This window comes from Notolepis coatsorum, assembly GCF_963971535.1.
Source record: "Notolepis coatsorum genome assembly, chromosome: 12".
NCBI classification, from domain to species: domain Eukaryota; kingdom Metazoa; phylum Chordata; class Actinopteri; order Aulopiformes; family Paralepididae; genus Notolepis; species Notolepis coatsorum.
Genome location: NC_140176.1, coordinates 8,013,902 through 8,026,832, shown reverse-complemented (window position 1 = coordinate 8,026,832; position 12,931 = coordinate 8,013,902). Strand labels below are relative to the sequence as shown.

Here is a 12,931-nt window from a genome sequence, read left to right as displayed (position 1 = left end):
GGCGAGTTAACCAGACTATTATCGGGTCTGGCGCGGAAAGTGTTAAAGGTAGAATCTGTGATTGATTGATTGAAAACTTTAATTAACAGATTGCAGAATGGGTACAGTACAGCACAATACACACAATTGTTAAGGGGATGCAGACCAGAGAAAGAATTTCGTCTTGTTTACATCAGGGTCCCCCATTTTCAATTCCTAATGAATGTAATGCTGTAATGCTTTCACACGGCGACCTCTAGGCAAAAGAGCCCCTCTTAGTATTGCACTGCGTTTACATTTTTACACATTATATAGTATACAATATATTATAGGTGTATATAGTAACTTAAATCCTCCAGACCCGGTGTGGCCAGCAGTAGCAACCCCTCCCCCCTATCCCAACTCAGACCAGAGGAAAACTATTTCAAGAAAATGCAATACTTTTGCTTCATGGTCGCTGTTTGGCGGCATTACAGATTCTACCTTTAATCACGTGTGTATGTGATATCCCTGTAGGTACAACGTGGAGGAGGAGGGAGGCTGCGATGATTTGGACCAAGGAGACAATGGCTGGAAGATCATCCACACGGACGTGTTCCGGTTCCCCCCTTATAAGAGCCTGCTGTGTGCCGTGCTGGGAGTCGGAGCGCAGTTCCTCACCCTGGCCACGGGTAAGTCAAATCAAATGTATTTGTACGGCCCGACAAGTAACACACGTTAATGTGCCCCATGGGCCGGACACGTCTTCTTTAAACAAGTCGAGAAGAAACATCACAATAAATCAAAAACAAAACAAAAAAAAATACCATGAAATCCTAAATAAAATGTAAAATAAATAAATGCAACACTCCCAGACACATACCCCACGGCGCGAAGGTAAGGAAAAACTCACAAAATACCTAGCAATAGGAAAAAACCACCACAGGCAATGTGGAGGGGAGAAACCTTAGAAGGGCCGTTCAAGGGGGGGGATCTCCCTTCTTAGATGTCGGTGTTGCTATGGATGATCAATGGGTGGAGAATAAAACAGGCGAAACAGTTGGTATGTATGTACATATACGTGTAATAAAACACAAATACATGCAATAGCAACTGGGGTACATAAGAACATTTTGAAAGATTGAAAATAGAATGGAGCTAAGCAGAGGGTCCAGTCCAGGGTCCAGTCATCCAGTCCGCTGAGCCCAGCTCCTCACCCTGGGCCATGGGTAAGCAGCACGTCATTGATTGACGTCATCCTGGCATGCTGTAGACTGAATTCTGAGAGGGGGAAAACTCCCAAAAACGTACACCTATAAAAGGGTCTCTTTCATTCACTCAAACCTTTAAGTTTCAGAGACGCTTTGAGGGTGGGCCCTCGTTAACAATGGTGCCCAGGTTACATTACAAGGGGGGGGGGGGAACAACATTAGCCTGGAGGACACACATGCATGCACCATAACACACACACATACACACACACATACACACACACCTGGTACCTGCCTGGTAATTTCCAAATCTCAGAGTATCAGTGACTGTCTTTGTTCTGGTAGACTAGAGGGCCGATGGGGAGGGCACCCTGAGCACCGGGGGCCCATATAGCTAGAGCCCCTGTCGACAGAATGGCGGTGTGACATATGAACCAGAAATCCGAGCAGTCTTCCATAGAGCCACGGGTGTTTCGACGCACATTATACTATAGATTATTAGGAGCTTGTAGTCGGACTCTGTGGGCATTTATTGGTTGTTTATTCTACATACACGGTGAAATGTACTGTATTTCAGTGGCTCAGGAGTAGGGCTGCACAATTAATCGAGAAAAAAAAAGCGATCTCGATTCATGCCATCTCATTTCAAAACGATGACGATTTTTTTATTATGTATTTTTAATTTTTTTTGTAACTTTTTACCTAACTTTTTAAAATGATGACGAAAAATAAGAATCGTGTGCGAGAATCGTGATCTCAATTCTTAAGAGAGAAAAATCGTGATTCACATTTTTTAGCAAAGAACCGCGCAGCCCTACTCCGGAGGTAGAGCGGCCGAACTGAACGTTTCCACGCGGGTGGTGCGTTCACGTGCCACACACGGTGACGTGATGACCCTTCCTCCTTTTATAGTTTCACTAAGTTGGTTGCACAAACCCGCGGGGGGGGAGGGGGCTCTGGATCTCACCACGTTTCATTTCCTGGTTTGGTTTGGTTGCCGTATAGGGATCATCGTCATGGCGTTGCTCGGCATGTTCAACGTGCATCGCCACGGGGCCATCAACTCGGCGGCCATCGTCCTGTACGCCCTCACCAGCTGCGTGTCGGGCTACGTCTCCTGCAGCTTCTACACCCAGATCCACGGCCAGCGCTGGGTCTGGAACATCATCCTCACGTCCTCCCTGTTCTCCGGTGAGTCCCGTCGCGGTCCTTCTACCGGTCTCTGTATGAAAGCTCTGTCCCCACCATCCTGCTACCGGTCTCCGTATGAAAGCTCTGTCCGCACCATCCTGCTACCAGTCTCTGTATGAAAGCTCTGTCCGCACCATCCTGCTACCGGTCTCCGTATGAAAGCTCTGTCCGCACCATCCTGCTACCAGTCTCTGTATGAAAGCTCTGTCCGCACCATCCTGCTACCAGTCTCTGTATGAAAGCTCTGTCCGCACCATCCTTCTACCGGTCTCCGTATGAAAGCTCTGTCCCCACCATCCTTCTACCGGTCTCCGTATGAAAGCTTACTATATCACAAACATTGTCCAATAAAAGAATATAGCAGTAAACATAAACACTCAGACAGCCCATGGATCACAAGGGGATTACAGAATGCATGTAAAAAGAAAAATACACTATATAGAGAATTTATAAAACATAGAACTAAAGAGGCAGAAAATAAATATAAGAAATATAAAAACAAGTTGACTAATATTATGAGAAGATGTAAGAAGGATCATTATAGTAGAATATTAGATAACAACAAATATAATATTAAAGGTGTTTGGAAGATATTGAATGGTATTATCAGGAATGGATCAAGACAAATAAACTATCCTCAGTATTTTATGGAAGAGGATCAAACTATTAGCAATATGGATGATGTGGTTAACAACTTTAATAAATTTTTTGTAAATATTGGACCAGAATTAGCGGGAAAAATCCCAGATCCAGTGACTCCTGAAGACATAAAAGACAATTACATTGAAAGAAATCCTAGTTCAATGTTTCTGGAAGCGGTAGATGAAAATGAAATTATAGAAACTACTAATAAATGTAAAAACAAGACATCTACAGACAGTAATGAAATAGATATGAAAATAGTAAAAAATTTCATTATTGGGATTTCAAAACCACTCACGCACATCTGCAATTTATCATTCAAAACTGGTCGATTTCCGAATAAAATGAAAATAGCAAAAGTCATACCTCTGTTCAAGACTGGAGATAAACACCACTTCACAAATTATAGGCCTGTTTCTCTACTTCCTCAGTTTTCAAAAATATTAGAAAAACTCTTCAACAACAGATTAGATAAATTCATTGATAAACATAATTTACTCACCGATAGCCAGTATGGATTCAGAACACACCGGTCAACATCACTAGCGTTAATAGAACTCATTGAAAAAATCACAAATTCCATAGATCAAAAAAAACATGTAGCTGGAGTATTCATTGACCTAAAAAAAGCATTTGATACTATTAATCATGATATATTAATCAGGAAATTGGAGAGATATGGGATCAGGGGGGTAGCATTGGACTGGGTAAGAAGCTATCTAAATAAAAGACAACAATTTGTGACAATGAGAGATTATAAATCTGAATGTTTGGACATTGCTTGTGGTGTCCCCCAGGGGTCAGTGTTGGGTCCAAAACTGTTCATCTTGTACATTAACGAGATATGTAAAGTATCCAATATATTTAAATGTATTTTATTTGCGGATGACACTAATATTTTTTTTTCTGGTGAGAATGTCCAGCAGCTTTTAGAGGTCATCACATCTGAAATGAAGAAATTGAAGGAATGGTTTGATAGAAACAAATTATCATTGAACTTGAGCAAAACTAAAATTATGTTGTTTGGAAACTGTAGATTGGATACTCAGGTACAAGTTAAAATAAATGATGTGATTATTGAAAGAGTTTATGAAAATAAATTCCTAGGTGTAATAATAGACCATAAAATCTGTTGGAAACCTCACATAAAACATGTCCAATCTAAACTCTCACGAAGCATTTCAGTCATGAGTAAAGTAAAGCACATCCTGGATAGAAAATCACTCTACATTCTCTACTGTTCACTAGTTTTACCATATTTAAATTACTGTGCTGAAGTCTGGGGAAACAATTATAAGTCTACACTACAACCACTTTTTATACTCCAAAAAAGGGCCATAAGGATAGTTCACATTGCAGGTTATCGTGATCACACTAACATATTGTTTCTGGAGTCAAAGACATTGAAGTTAAATGATCTTGTGGAATTTAAAACGGCACAATTAATGTATAAAGCAAAAAGTCATGCACTTCCAAGAAACATTCAAGAATTGTTCTTTGATAGGGAGGGGGGTTATAATCTGAGGGGAGAACACAATTTAAAGGTGCTAAACGTACGCACTACCATGAGAAAACACTGCATCTCAATATGTGGAGTGAAACTGTGGAACAGTCTTAATGTGGTGCTAAAGCAATGTCCAAACATGAGACAATTCAAACTGATGTATAAGGAAATTATGTTCACAAGGTACAGGGATGAAGAAGGGACTTGATATTCACGGGTGTTTACATTTTTATTTTGTTTCTATTTTATTTTATTTTATACATATATAGTTTTTGTTTTTTGTTTTGCATATATATATATATATATTTTTTTCTTTTCTTTTCTTTTCTTTTTTATGTTTAAAATAGTACACTCATTTGAGTAGTGGAAAAGGGGTAGGATTAAATAAGTGTATACTTCTTCCTACTCCTTTTCGAACATGCAGATTGAGTTGTTTTTCTTTTTTGTTATAGTTTGTTGTATTCATTGCATGTTCAAAATAAAGACTTCAAATCAAATCAAATCAAAAGCTCTGTCCCCACCATCCTGCTACCAGTCTCTGTATGAAAGCTCTGTCCCCACCATCCTGCTACCAGTCTCTGTATGAAAGCTCTGTCCGCACCATCCTTCTACCGGTCTCCGTATGAAAGCTCTGTCCCCACCATCCTGCTACCGGTCTCCGTATGAAAGCTCTGTCCGCACCATCCTGCTACCAGTCTCTGTATGAGAGGTTATTTTTAATTATTATTTTTTTTTGTACTTTGTTGTTACGTTGTTCTCCGATCCCCTTCCCCTAGATGCCCCCTCCTGTTAAGCGCCTTGGGTCTCCTGAAAGGCGCTATATAAATCTAAGATATTATTATTATTATTATTATTATTATTATTATTATTATTATTATTATTATTATTATTATTATTATTATTATTATCCTTCTACCAGTCTCTTTATGAAAGGTCTGTCCCCACCATCCTTCCCCGCAGTTGGACTTACATTCCACTTGTGTTCCAATGTAAAAAAAAAAAATTGGGACAAAGAGGAAGTCAATTAGCAGGTGCTACCTTTATTTTCCCTAAACATATTTAATAAATAATATTATATTGTTGTCGCCCCCCCCCCCCCCCCCCCATATTCTTTTGTCTCTTTTTATGAATAAGAACTAAAAATGAGTTGAAAAAAGTTACTGTTTATTCACTGTGTCCATGGCAACGATGATGAACGCAGGTTTCCTTATGCAGAAACGACGGTCCGTTTACTTTTCACCGTGACTCGTAAATGTTAACCCTTTCACTGCCACACTACAGAAGGTTACCCCTTTACTATCACACTATACCGACGGTCACCGGGGGTTAACCTTCTGTAGTGTGGCAGTGAAAGGGTTAACCTGCTGTTGTGTGGCAGTGAACGGGTTAACCTTCTGTGTATTGTCGCAGTGAAAGGGTTAACCGTTTTGGTAGTGCAGCAGTGAACGGGTTAAGACGAGCTTCATTTGAGGTTATTTGAGGTTATTTGTGATATTTGTGTATACACACACCCAATTACAACAAGTTATAGCTGCATTTTCGTTCAAACTAATTTGGTTGCGGATGTCCGGATTTGGTCCAGATTTTGGCTCTCTTGGGTCGAGGTGTTTAGCAGGCTGTGACGTACAGGCGTAGAGACAGGCTGTAGGTGTTTAGCAGGCTGTGACGTACAGGCGTAGAGACAGGCTGTAGGTGTTTAGCAGGCTGTGACGTACAGGTGTAGAGACAGTGTGTAGGTGTTTAGCAGGCTGTGATGTACAGGTGTAGAGACAGTGTGTAGGTGTTTAGCAGGCTGTGACGTACAGGTGTAGAGACAGGCTGTAGGTGTTTAGCAGGCTCTGATGTACAGGTGTAGAGACAGTGTGTAGGTGTTTAGCAGGCTGTGATGTACAGGTGTAGAGACAGTGTGTAGGTGTTTAGCAGGCTGTGACGTACAGGTGTAGAGACAGTGTGTAGGTGTTTAGCAGGCTGTGACGTACAGGTGTAGAGACAGTGTGTAGGTGTTTAGCAGGCTGTGACGTACAGGTGTAGAGACAGTGTGTAGGTGTTTAGCAGGCTGTGACGTACAGGTGTAGAGACAGGCTGTAGGTGTTTAGCAGGCTGTGACGTACAGGTGTAGAGACAGTGTGTAGGTGTTTAGCAGGCTGTGACGTACAGGTGTAGAGACAGTGTGTAGGTGTTTAGCAGGCTGTGACGTACAGGCGTAGAGACAGTCTGTAGGAGTGTGCAGACTAGGGCTGTACCGAATGCTTCGAAGCTTCGATCATAATGTTGACATTCGAATTCTAAATCAACATTCGAATTTTTAATTTTTTATTAATACATTTTTTTTTTTTAAACATTTAATCTTTTTTTGTTGTTGTGTCTATTCAATCTGTTTAAACCAATGGGGGGTTTCTTCACAGTTGCAGTTAAAGATTAGGCTACACTAATATTATAATATTATACTATAAGACGTCACCATCACTTTCGTACCAACCGTGCCCTTATTGGATTATTTATGTTGACGAAACTGATGAGTTATATTCATCAAAGAAAGTTGATTTAATAAAAGAAAAAGGCTAATTTAATCAGATTAATCACTTTATTCAAATTGAGGATTCAGTAAAAGAAAACTTTTTTTCTTTTTGTAACTTCAATCGAAGCTTCGAATGTTAAAAAATGACATTCGGTACAGCCCTAGTGCAGACTGTGACGTACAGGCTCCCCATTCATCCCTGAACCCTGAACAGAGATCCTTGATCTCGAGGGATTTTACCTGGTTGAATAAATGGTAAATGAAGTGATTAAGTGACTAAACGAAGACATTGTCCCCCCCCCCCCCCCAGCGCCCCTCTTCCTGACGTGGAGCGTGGTGAACTCGGTGCACTGGTGGAGCGGCTCCACGCAGGCCCTGCCGGCCACCACGGTGCTGCTGCTGCTGGGCGCCTGGGTCCTGGTGGGCTTCCCGCTCACCGTCATCGGCGGCATTGTGGGCAAGAACCGCGCCGGCAGCTTCCAGGCGCCCTGCCGCACCCGCAACATCGCCCGGCAGATCCCCACGCAGCCCTGGTACAAACACACGGCCGTGCACATGGCCATCGGAGGCTTCCTGCCCTTCAGGTGAGCGGGTCTATCTATTTCAAAAGGCCTTTGATTGCTAGCTTTTTCTTTTTTTCCCTTGTGATTTAAGTCTTTCTTGTGCTGTTGTCTTTAATTTTCTCTTTATACTATACTTTTAACTATTCTATATTTTTTTTTATTTTTTGTTATCTTTTCCCCCCTCCTTTTTCCGTTTTTCTCCCATCCCAATGTTAGTCGTTATGCCAATTCCCAATCCCCTTCCTGGTCGTTGCGCACTCTACCCCCTACCGTTGGTCTGGGAGGGCGGAGACTATCACATGCTTCCTCCGACACATGTGTAGCCAATCAACCGCTTCTTTTCACCTGGCAGCGCGGACTCTCACTGGGAGAGTGTAACGTGTGGAAGGGTCACACTACCTCCGTCCCTCAGATCCTTCCCTTGCCGTGCAGGCGCCCCGACCGAACTGTAGGAGTCGCTGTTTTACAACGACCAGGACCCACCCTCGCCGGGTTTCCCATCCGCTGACACTGCCAATTGTGTCAGTATGGACGGCCGACCAAGCCGGAGGCACCACAGCTGGATTCGATCCCACTGTCTCTGCGGTGGTAGACAGACGCTTAGGCCGCTGCGCTACCCGGCCGCTCCTTTTATTAAATTTGTATTCTGTATTTTATTTTATTATTAATAATTATTTAACTATGTTTTAACCCTGTAGCACTTTGGGATCCTAGTGAACAAAAAGTGCAATACAAATACAATTTATTATTATTATTATTAGACAAGAAGATAGATACCAGTTTCCTCTCTGTGTGCGTTCAGTAGAAAGCTATCTGGCTGCATGTTAGCCTAGCTTAGCACAATGAATGGAAGCGGACATGGCCGGTTAGCATTTCGGGAGAGGTGTTAGTTGGACAATGCCTAGGCTAACCGGGCCATGTCCACTTCCATTCATTGTGCTAAGCTAGGCTAACGTGCAGCCAGATTATAGCTTTCTACTAATAGATAGCTAATTTCCCAACATTTTGGCGTGTTCTTTTAACCATGTGTTAGGGCTGCTCGATTTATGTCAAAAATCTGAATCACGATTATTTTGATTGATATTGAAATCACGATTTATTAAAACACGATTACTCATTGATTTGAGAATGTCCTACGACAACGACCAAAAGGCAGCCTTTCTGTCATCGTCTACCTACACACGGATTCACGTCGATACCCTCATGTTCAGTACTTAAGATGCCTAAAGAGACGCCCCGAAACGTGCGCTTTGCTTACACAGATTTAACATCAAATTCCAGCAAGAGCACTGCAGCTAGATGTTCCATTATGTAAACAAACTATTAAAGAGAAGACCGGGACAACCTCCAACTTCAACAGACATCTGTGGAGTGGACTCAACCTTGATGACTTGGACTCGGACTAATGGGGACTCGACTCGGACTCTTCTTTGGTGACTCGGACTTGGACTCGAACACTGGGGACTCGAGACTTGACTCGAGATTGAGTGACTCGACTACAACATTTACATTTAGTCATTTAGCTGACGCTTTTATCCAAAGCGACTTACAAGTTCTGTACGACAAGACAGCAAGAAGGGCACAACTCTATCAGCTGAGTAACAATGTTCATCAAAGTGTTGAGTGCTACAGTGTAGGTTAGTTTATTAGGACAATTAGATTGGAGTTGGTGCCAGACTGTGGCTGCTTTTAAAAAGATAGGGTGGGTTAAATGCAGAGGACACATTCCTGGTATATGTGAAATTGAGCCACAATTTCCATTGTGGTCCTTGGTCTCAAGTAGCACATAGTATATACCTACTGTAGGCTGATGATAATCATGTTTATGTATACTATGTGCTACTTGAGACCAAGGACCACAATGGAAATTGTGGCTCAATTTCACATATACTGTACCAGTCACCAAAGAAGAGTCCGAGTCGAGTCCCCATTACCCTAGTCCGAGTCCGAGTCATCAAGGTTTGAGTGACGGCAGAATGACACATATCCTACATCTGCTGTTTGAACAATAAACCAGTTTCTTTAGCTTTTAATTTCCATGGAGTGTTGTACCGCCCCCTAGTGTACACCCATGAAAGCATGTGATTATCTGAAGGTAAGACAACAAAAGTGGTCAAAAGTGGTCTCTCTATAGATCCCCCCTCCCTGTGAGACCTCTCTCTCTCTCTCTCTCAAGTGGTCTCTCTCTCTAGATCCCTCCCTGTGAGACCTCTCTCTCTCTCAAGTGGTCTCTCTCTCTAGATCCCTCCCTGTGAGACCTCTCTCTCTCTCTCTCTCAAGTGGTCTCTCTCTCTAGATCCCTCCCTGTGAGACCTCTCTCTCTCTCTCTCAAGTGGTCTCTCTCTCTAGATCCCTCCCTGTGAGACCTCTCTCTCTCTCAAGTGGTCTCTCTCTCTAGATCCCTCCCTGTGAGACCTCTCTCTCTCTCAAGTGGTCTCTCTCTCTAGATCCCTCCCTGTGAGACCTCTCTCTCTCTCTCTCAAGTGGTCTCTCTCTCTAGATCCCTCCCTGTGAGACCTCTCTCTCTCTCTCAAGTGGTCTCTCTCTCTAGATCCCTCCCTGTGAGACCTCTCTCTCTCTCAAGTGGTCTCTCTCTCTAGATCCCTCCCTGTGAGACCTCTCTCTCTCTCTCTCTCTCAAGTGGTCTCTCTCTATAGATCCCCCGTCCCTGTGAGACCTCTCTCTCTCAAGTGGTCTCTCTCTATAGATCCCCCCTCCCTGTGAGACCTCTCTCTCTCAAGTGGTCTCTCTCTATAGATCCCCCCTCCCTGTGAGACTGCTAAGAGGGATGTAGTTGATGGGAGTTATCCGCTAGACTGGGCTAATTAGAGCATCTTGAAGGCTATTTTACGGTCGCTTCACTGCCATGTAATGGCTCTCTATCTCCCTCCCCTCGCTTTCTTCTCTCTCATTTCTCCCTCCATTCCACCCCTCTCCTTTCTCTCTCTCTCTCTCTCTCTCTCTCTCTCCTCTCTCTCTCTCTCTCCTCTCTCTCCCCCTTTCCTTTCATGGCATGATTTTTTTACTCTGCCTTTTGACACGCGGGTCAATACTGTAGTAAAATACCTACTACTCTGCACCATTTGTTTTCCAGCCTCTGCACCACCATTGCCAAATTTAAGCCTTTTCCTCTCGTCCAAAGATCTCGAGAAATATAATATCCCCATGGGCCGGACACGTCTTCTTAAACAAGTCAAGAAGAAAACATCACAATAAATTAAGAACAAAACAAAAACACCATAAAGTCCAAACATTTTTAAATAAATAAAATAAATGAACGCAACACTCCCAGACAATACCCCACGTGACGGTAAGGAACAACTCACTAAAACCTAGCAATAGGAAAAAATGCAGGCAATGTGGAGGAGAGACACCTTAGAAGGGCCGTTCAAGGGGGGATCTCCCTTCTTGGATGTCTGTGATAGTAGTGTTGCGAGACGGGTTGGTAAGCATGCACACATAATGTGTAATGAAACACAGATAAGTGCATGCGATATAGCAACTGAACATTTGAAAGATTGAAAAATAGAGCTGATGGCGGATCTATTTGAGGCATGGGGGCGGCGCAGAGAGGGTCGCATCCTCCCGGTCATCATCACGGGATGTCCACAAAAGTCTATCCACTGGGGGGGGGGGGGGGGGGGGGGGGGGTAGATCAGGGCAGAATCCTCCCTGGTTGACACCAGTGTTGTAGTACTACCTGATCTATCCACTAGGGGGGGGGTAGATCAAGGCAGAATCCTCCCTGGCCCCGTTCCCCGTACCTGGATAACTGAGTTAGCCGGATAACTTTAACTGGATAACTGAGTTAGCCGGACTTTCCGGTTCCCCGTACCTGGATTTTCCAAATCACCATGACACAGATCCAAAAGTTTGAGCCTGGTCGAAAGCAGAGTTTAAGTTCAAGTTAGCCTGAACCATCGCCACGCCCCCGCAAAGAAGTGACAGCCCGTTTCCTGAAATTATTCCCACAGTCTACGATCTGCATTATACCATTCTGAATTACGTTTTTGTGCTCCATTCTTCCAGAGGGGGCTTTTGAAATGTAAAATAGACCCAAAATGCTGATACTAAATTCACTTTGTCCTAAATAATGCACGTTATATATACCGTGGCGCTCGCTCGTGCGATGTACACATTATGTGGTTATTTTAATTGTAACTGGGATTAAGATGTCTGATGAGATGCGCTGTTTGACGGATTTGAGAAATTGAATGAGCCGTTGACATTAATGAATGAGGATAAAGAGATAAAACTTCATTCAAAACAAAGAATATTCTAAACACGGGTCTCTCGTTCATTAATGTATAAACAATGAATTTATCCCATCTGGCACAGTGGCTCAGCGGTAGTGCTCAATCCTGGCAACCCGGCGACCGGGGTTTGAAACCCCGTCTTTCCAATTATAAATTTTTGGAATATAATATTAATGATTATACGCAAAGGTAGCATAGTTTTAAGTTAAAATATTATAAATCAACATGCATTGAGGATGTAATTCTTTATATAGCTCTCAACGTGCACCAAATTGAATTATTCCTATATTGCAAAAAGAAGGAGACGACTGGGTCTCGAACCCCGGTCGTCTGCGTGAAAGTCAAAGAACAACCCGTTAGACCACAGAGAAGATAAGTAAAAGATCGACCATACATCAATCAATGGGTAAGGGAGCCGTATCGTTATTCTGTATAACAGTTTTACTAATTATTTTCGCTAGCAAGATCTCATTTGATTATTCAATCCAGCAGGCAAGTTTAAAGAAATATAATCTGATTGATTGAGGTAATGAGGGACTTGAAATTAGCCTATAGATAACGCATTTAACTTGTCGGCGAGGCGATTGAGCCGTACTGCAATATGTTAATAAAGTTCTAAATCAATTAATCAATCAATGCCGCTAGAGAATCAGATTATCTGCTATCGATACGTGCTGGCTTTTCAACTGAAGCGGCCGCGCGCATTTAGCCTGGGTCGCAAGTCTGGCTTGAGTTAACGAGACTGAATCCACCTTCGAGGAACAGGAAAATCCCGGTTCAAACATCGGGTTACTGAAGCTGGATAATGACATCTTGATCGACTTAGTTGAACCAGGTACAAGAAACAGGGCCCTGGTTGACACCAGTGTTGTAGTACTACCTGATCTATCCACTAGGAGGGGGTAGATCAGGGCAGAATGCTCCCTGGTTGACCCCAGTGTTGTAGTACTACCTGATCTATCCACTAGGGGGGGGGGGTAGATCAGGGCAGAATCCTCCCTGGTTGACCCCAGTGTTGTAGTACTACCTGATCTATCCACTAGGGGGGTAGATCAGGGCAGAATCCTCCCTGGTTGACCCCAGTGTTG

The 12,931-nt window shown here is 43.1% G+C and overlaps 1 protein-coding gene across 1 annotated transcript in view; it reads left to right on the top strand.

Moving 5' to 3' along the window:
- Positions 1–12,931, top strand: part of tm9sf1 (transmembrane 9 superfamily member 1) — a 37,058-nt gene that overhangs the window by 18,684 nt on the left and 5,443 nt on the right. The window contains exons 6-8 of the mRNA XM_084326412.1: positions 496–650; positions 2,175–2,360; positions 7,335–7,608. Coding sequence (XP_084182538.1) covers positions 496–650; positions 2,175–2,360; positions 7,335–7,608 — 615 coding nt within the window. The remainder of the gene's footprint in view (positions 1–495; positions 651–2,174; positions 2,361–7,334; positions 7,609–12,931) is intronic.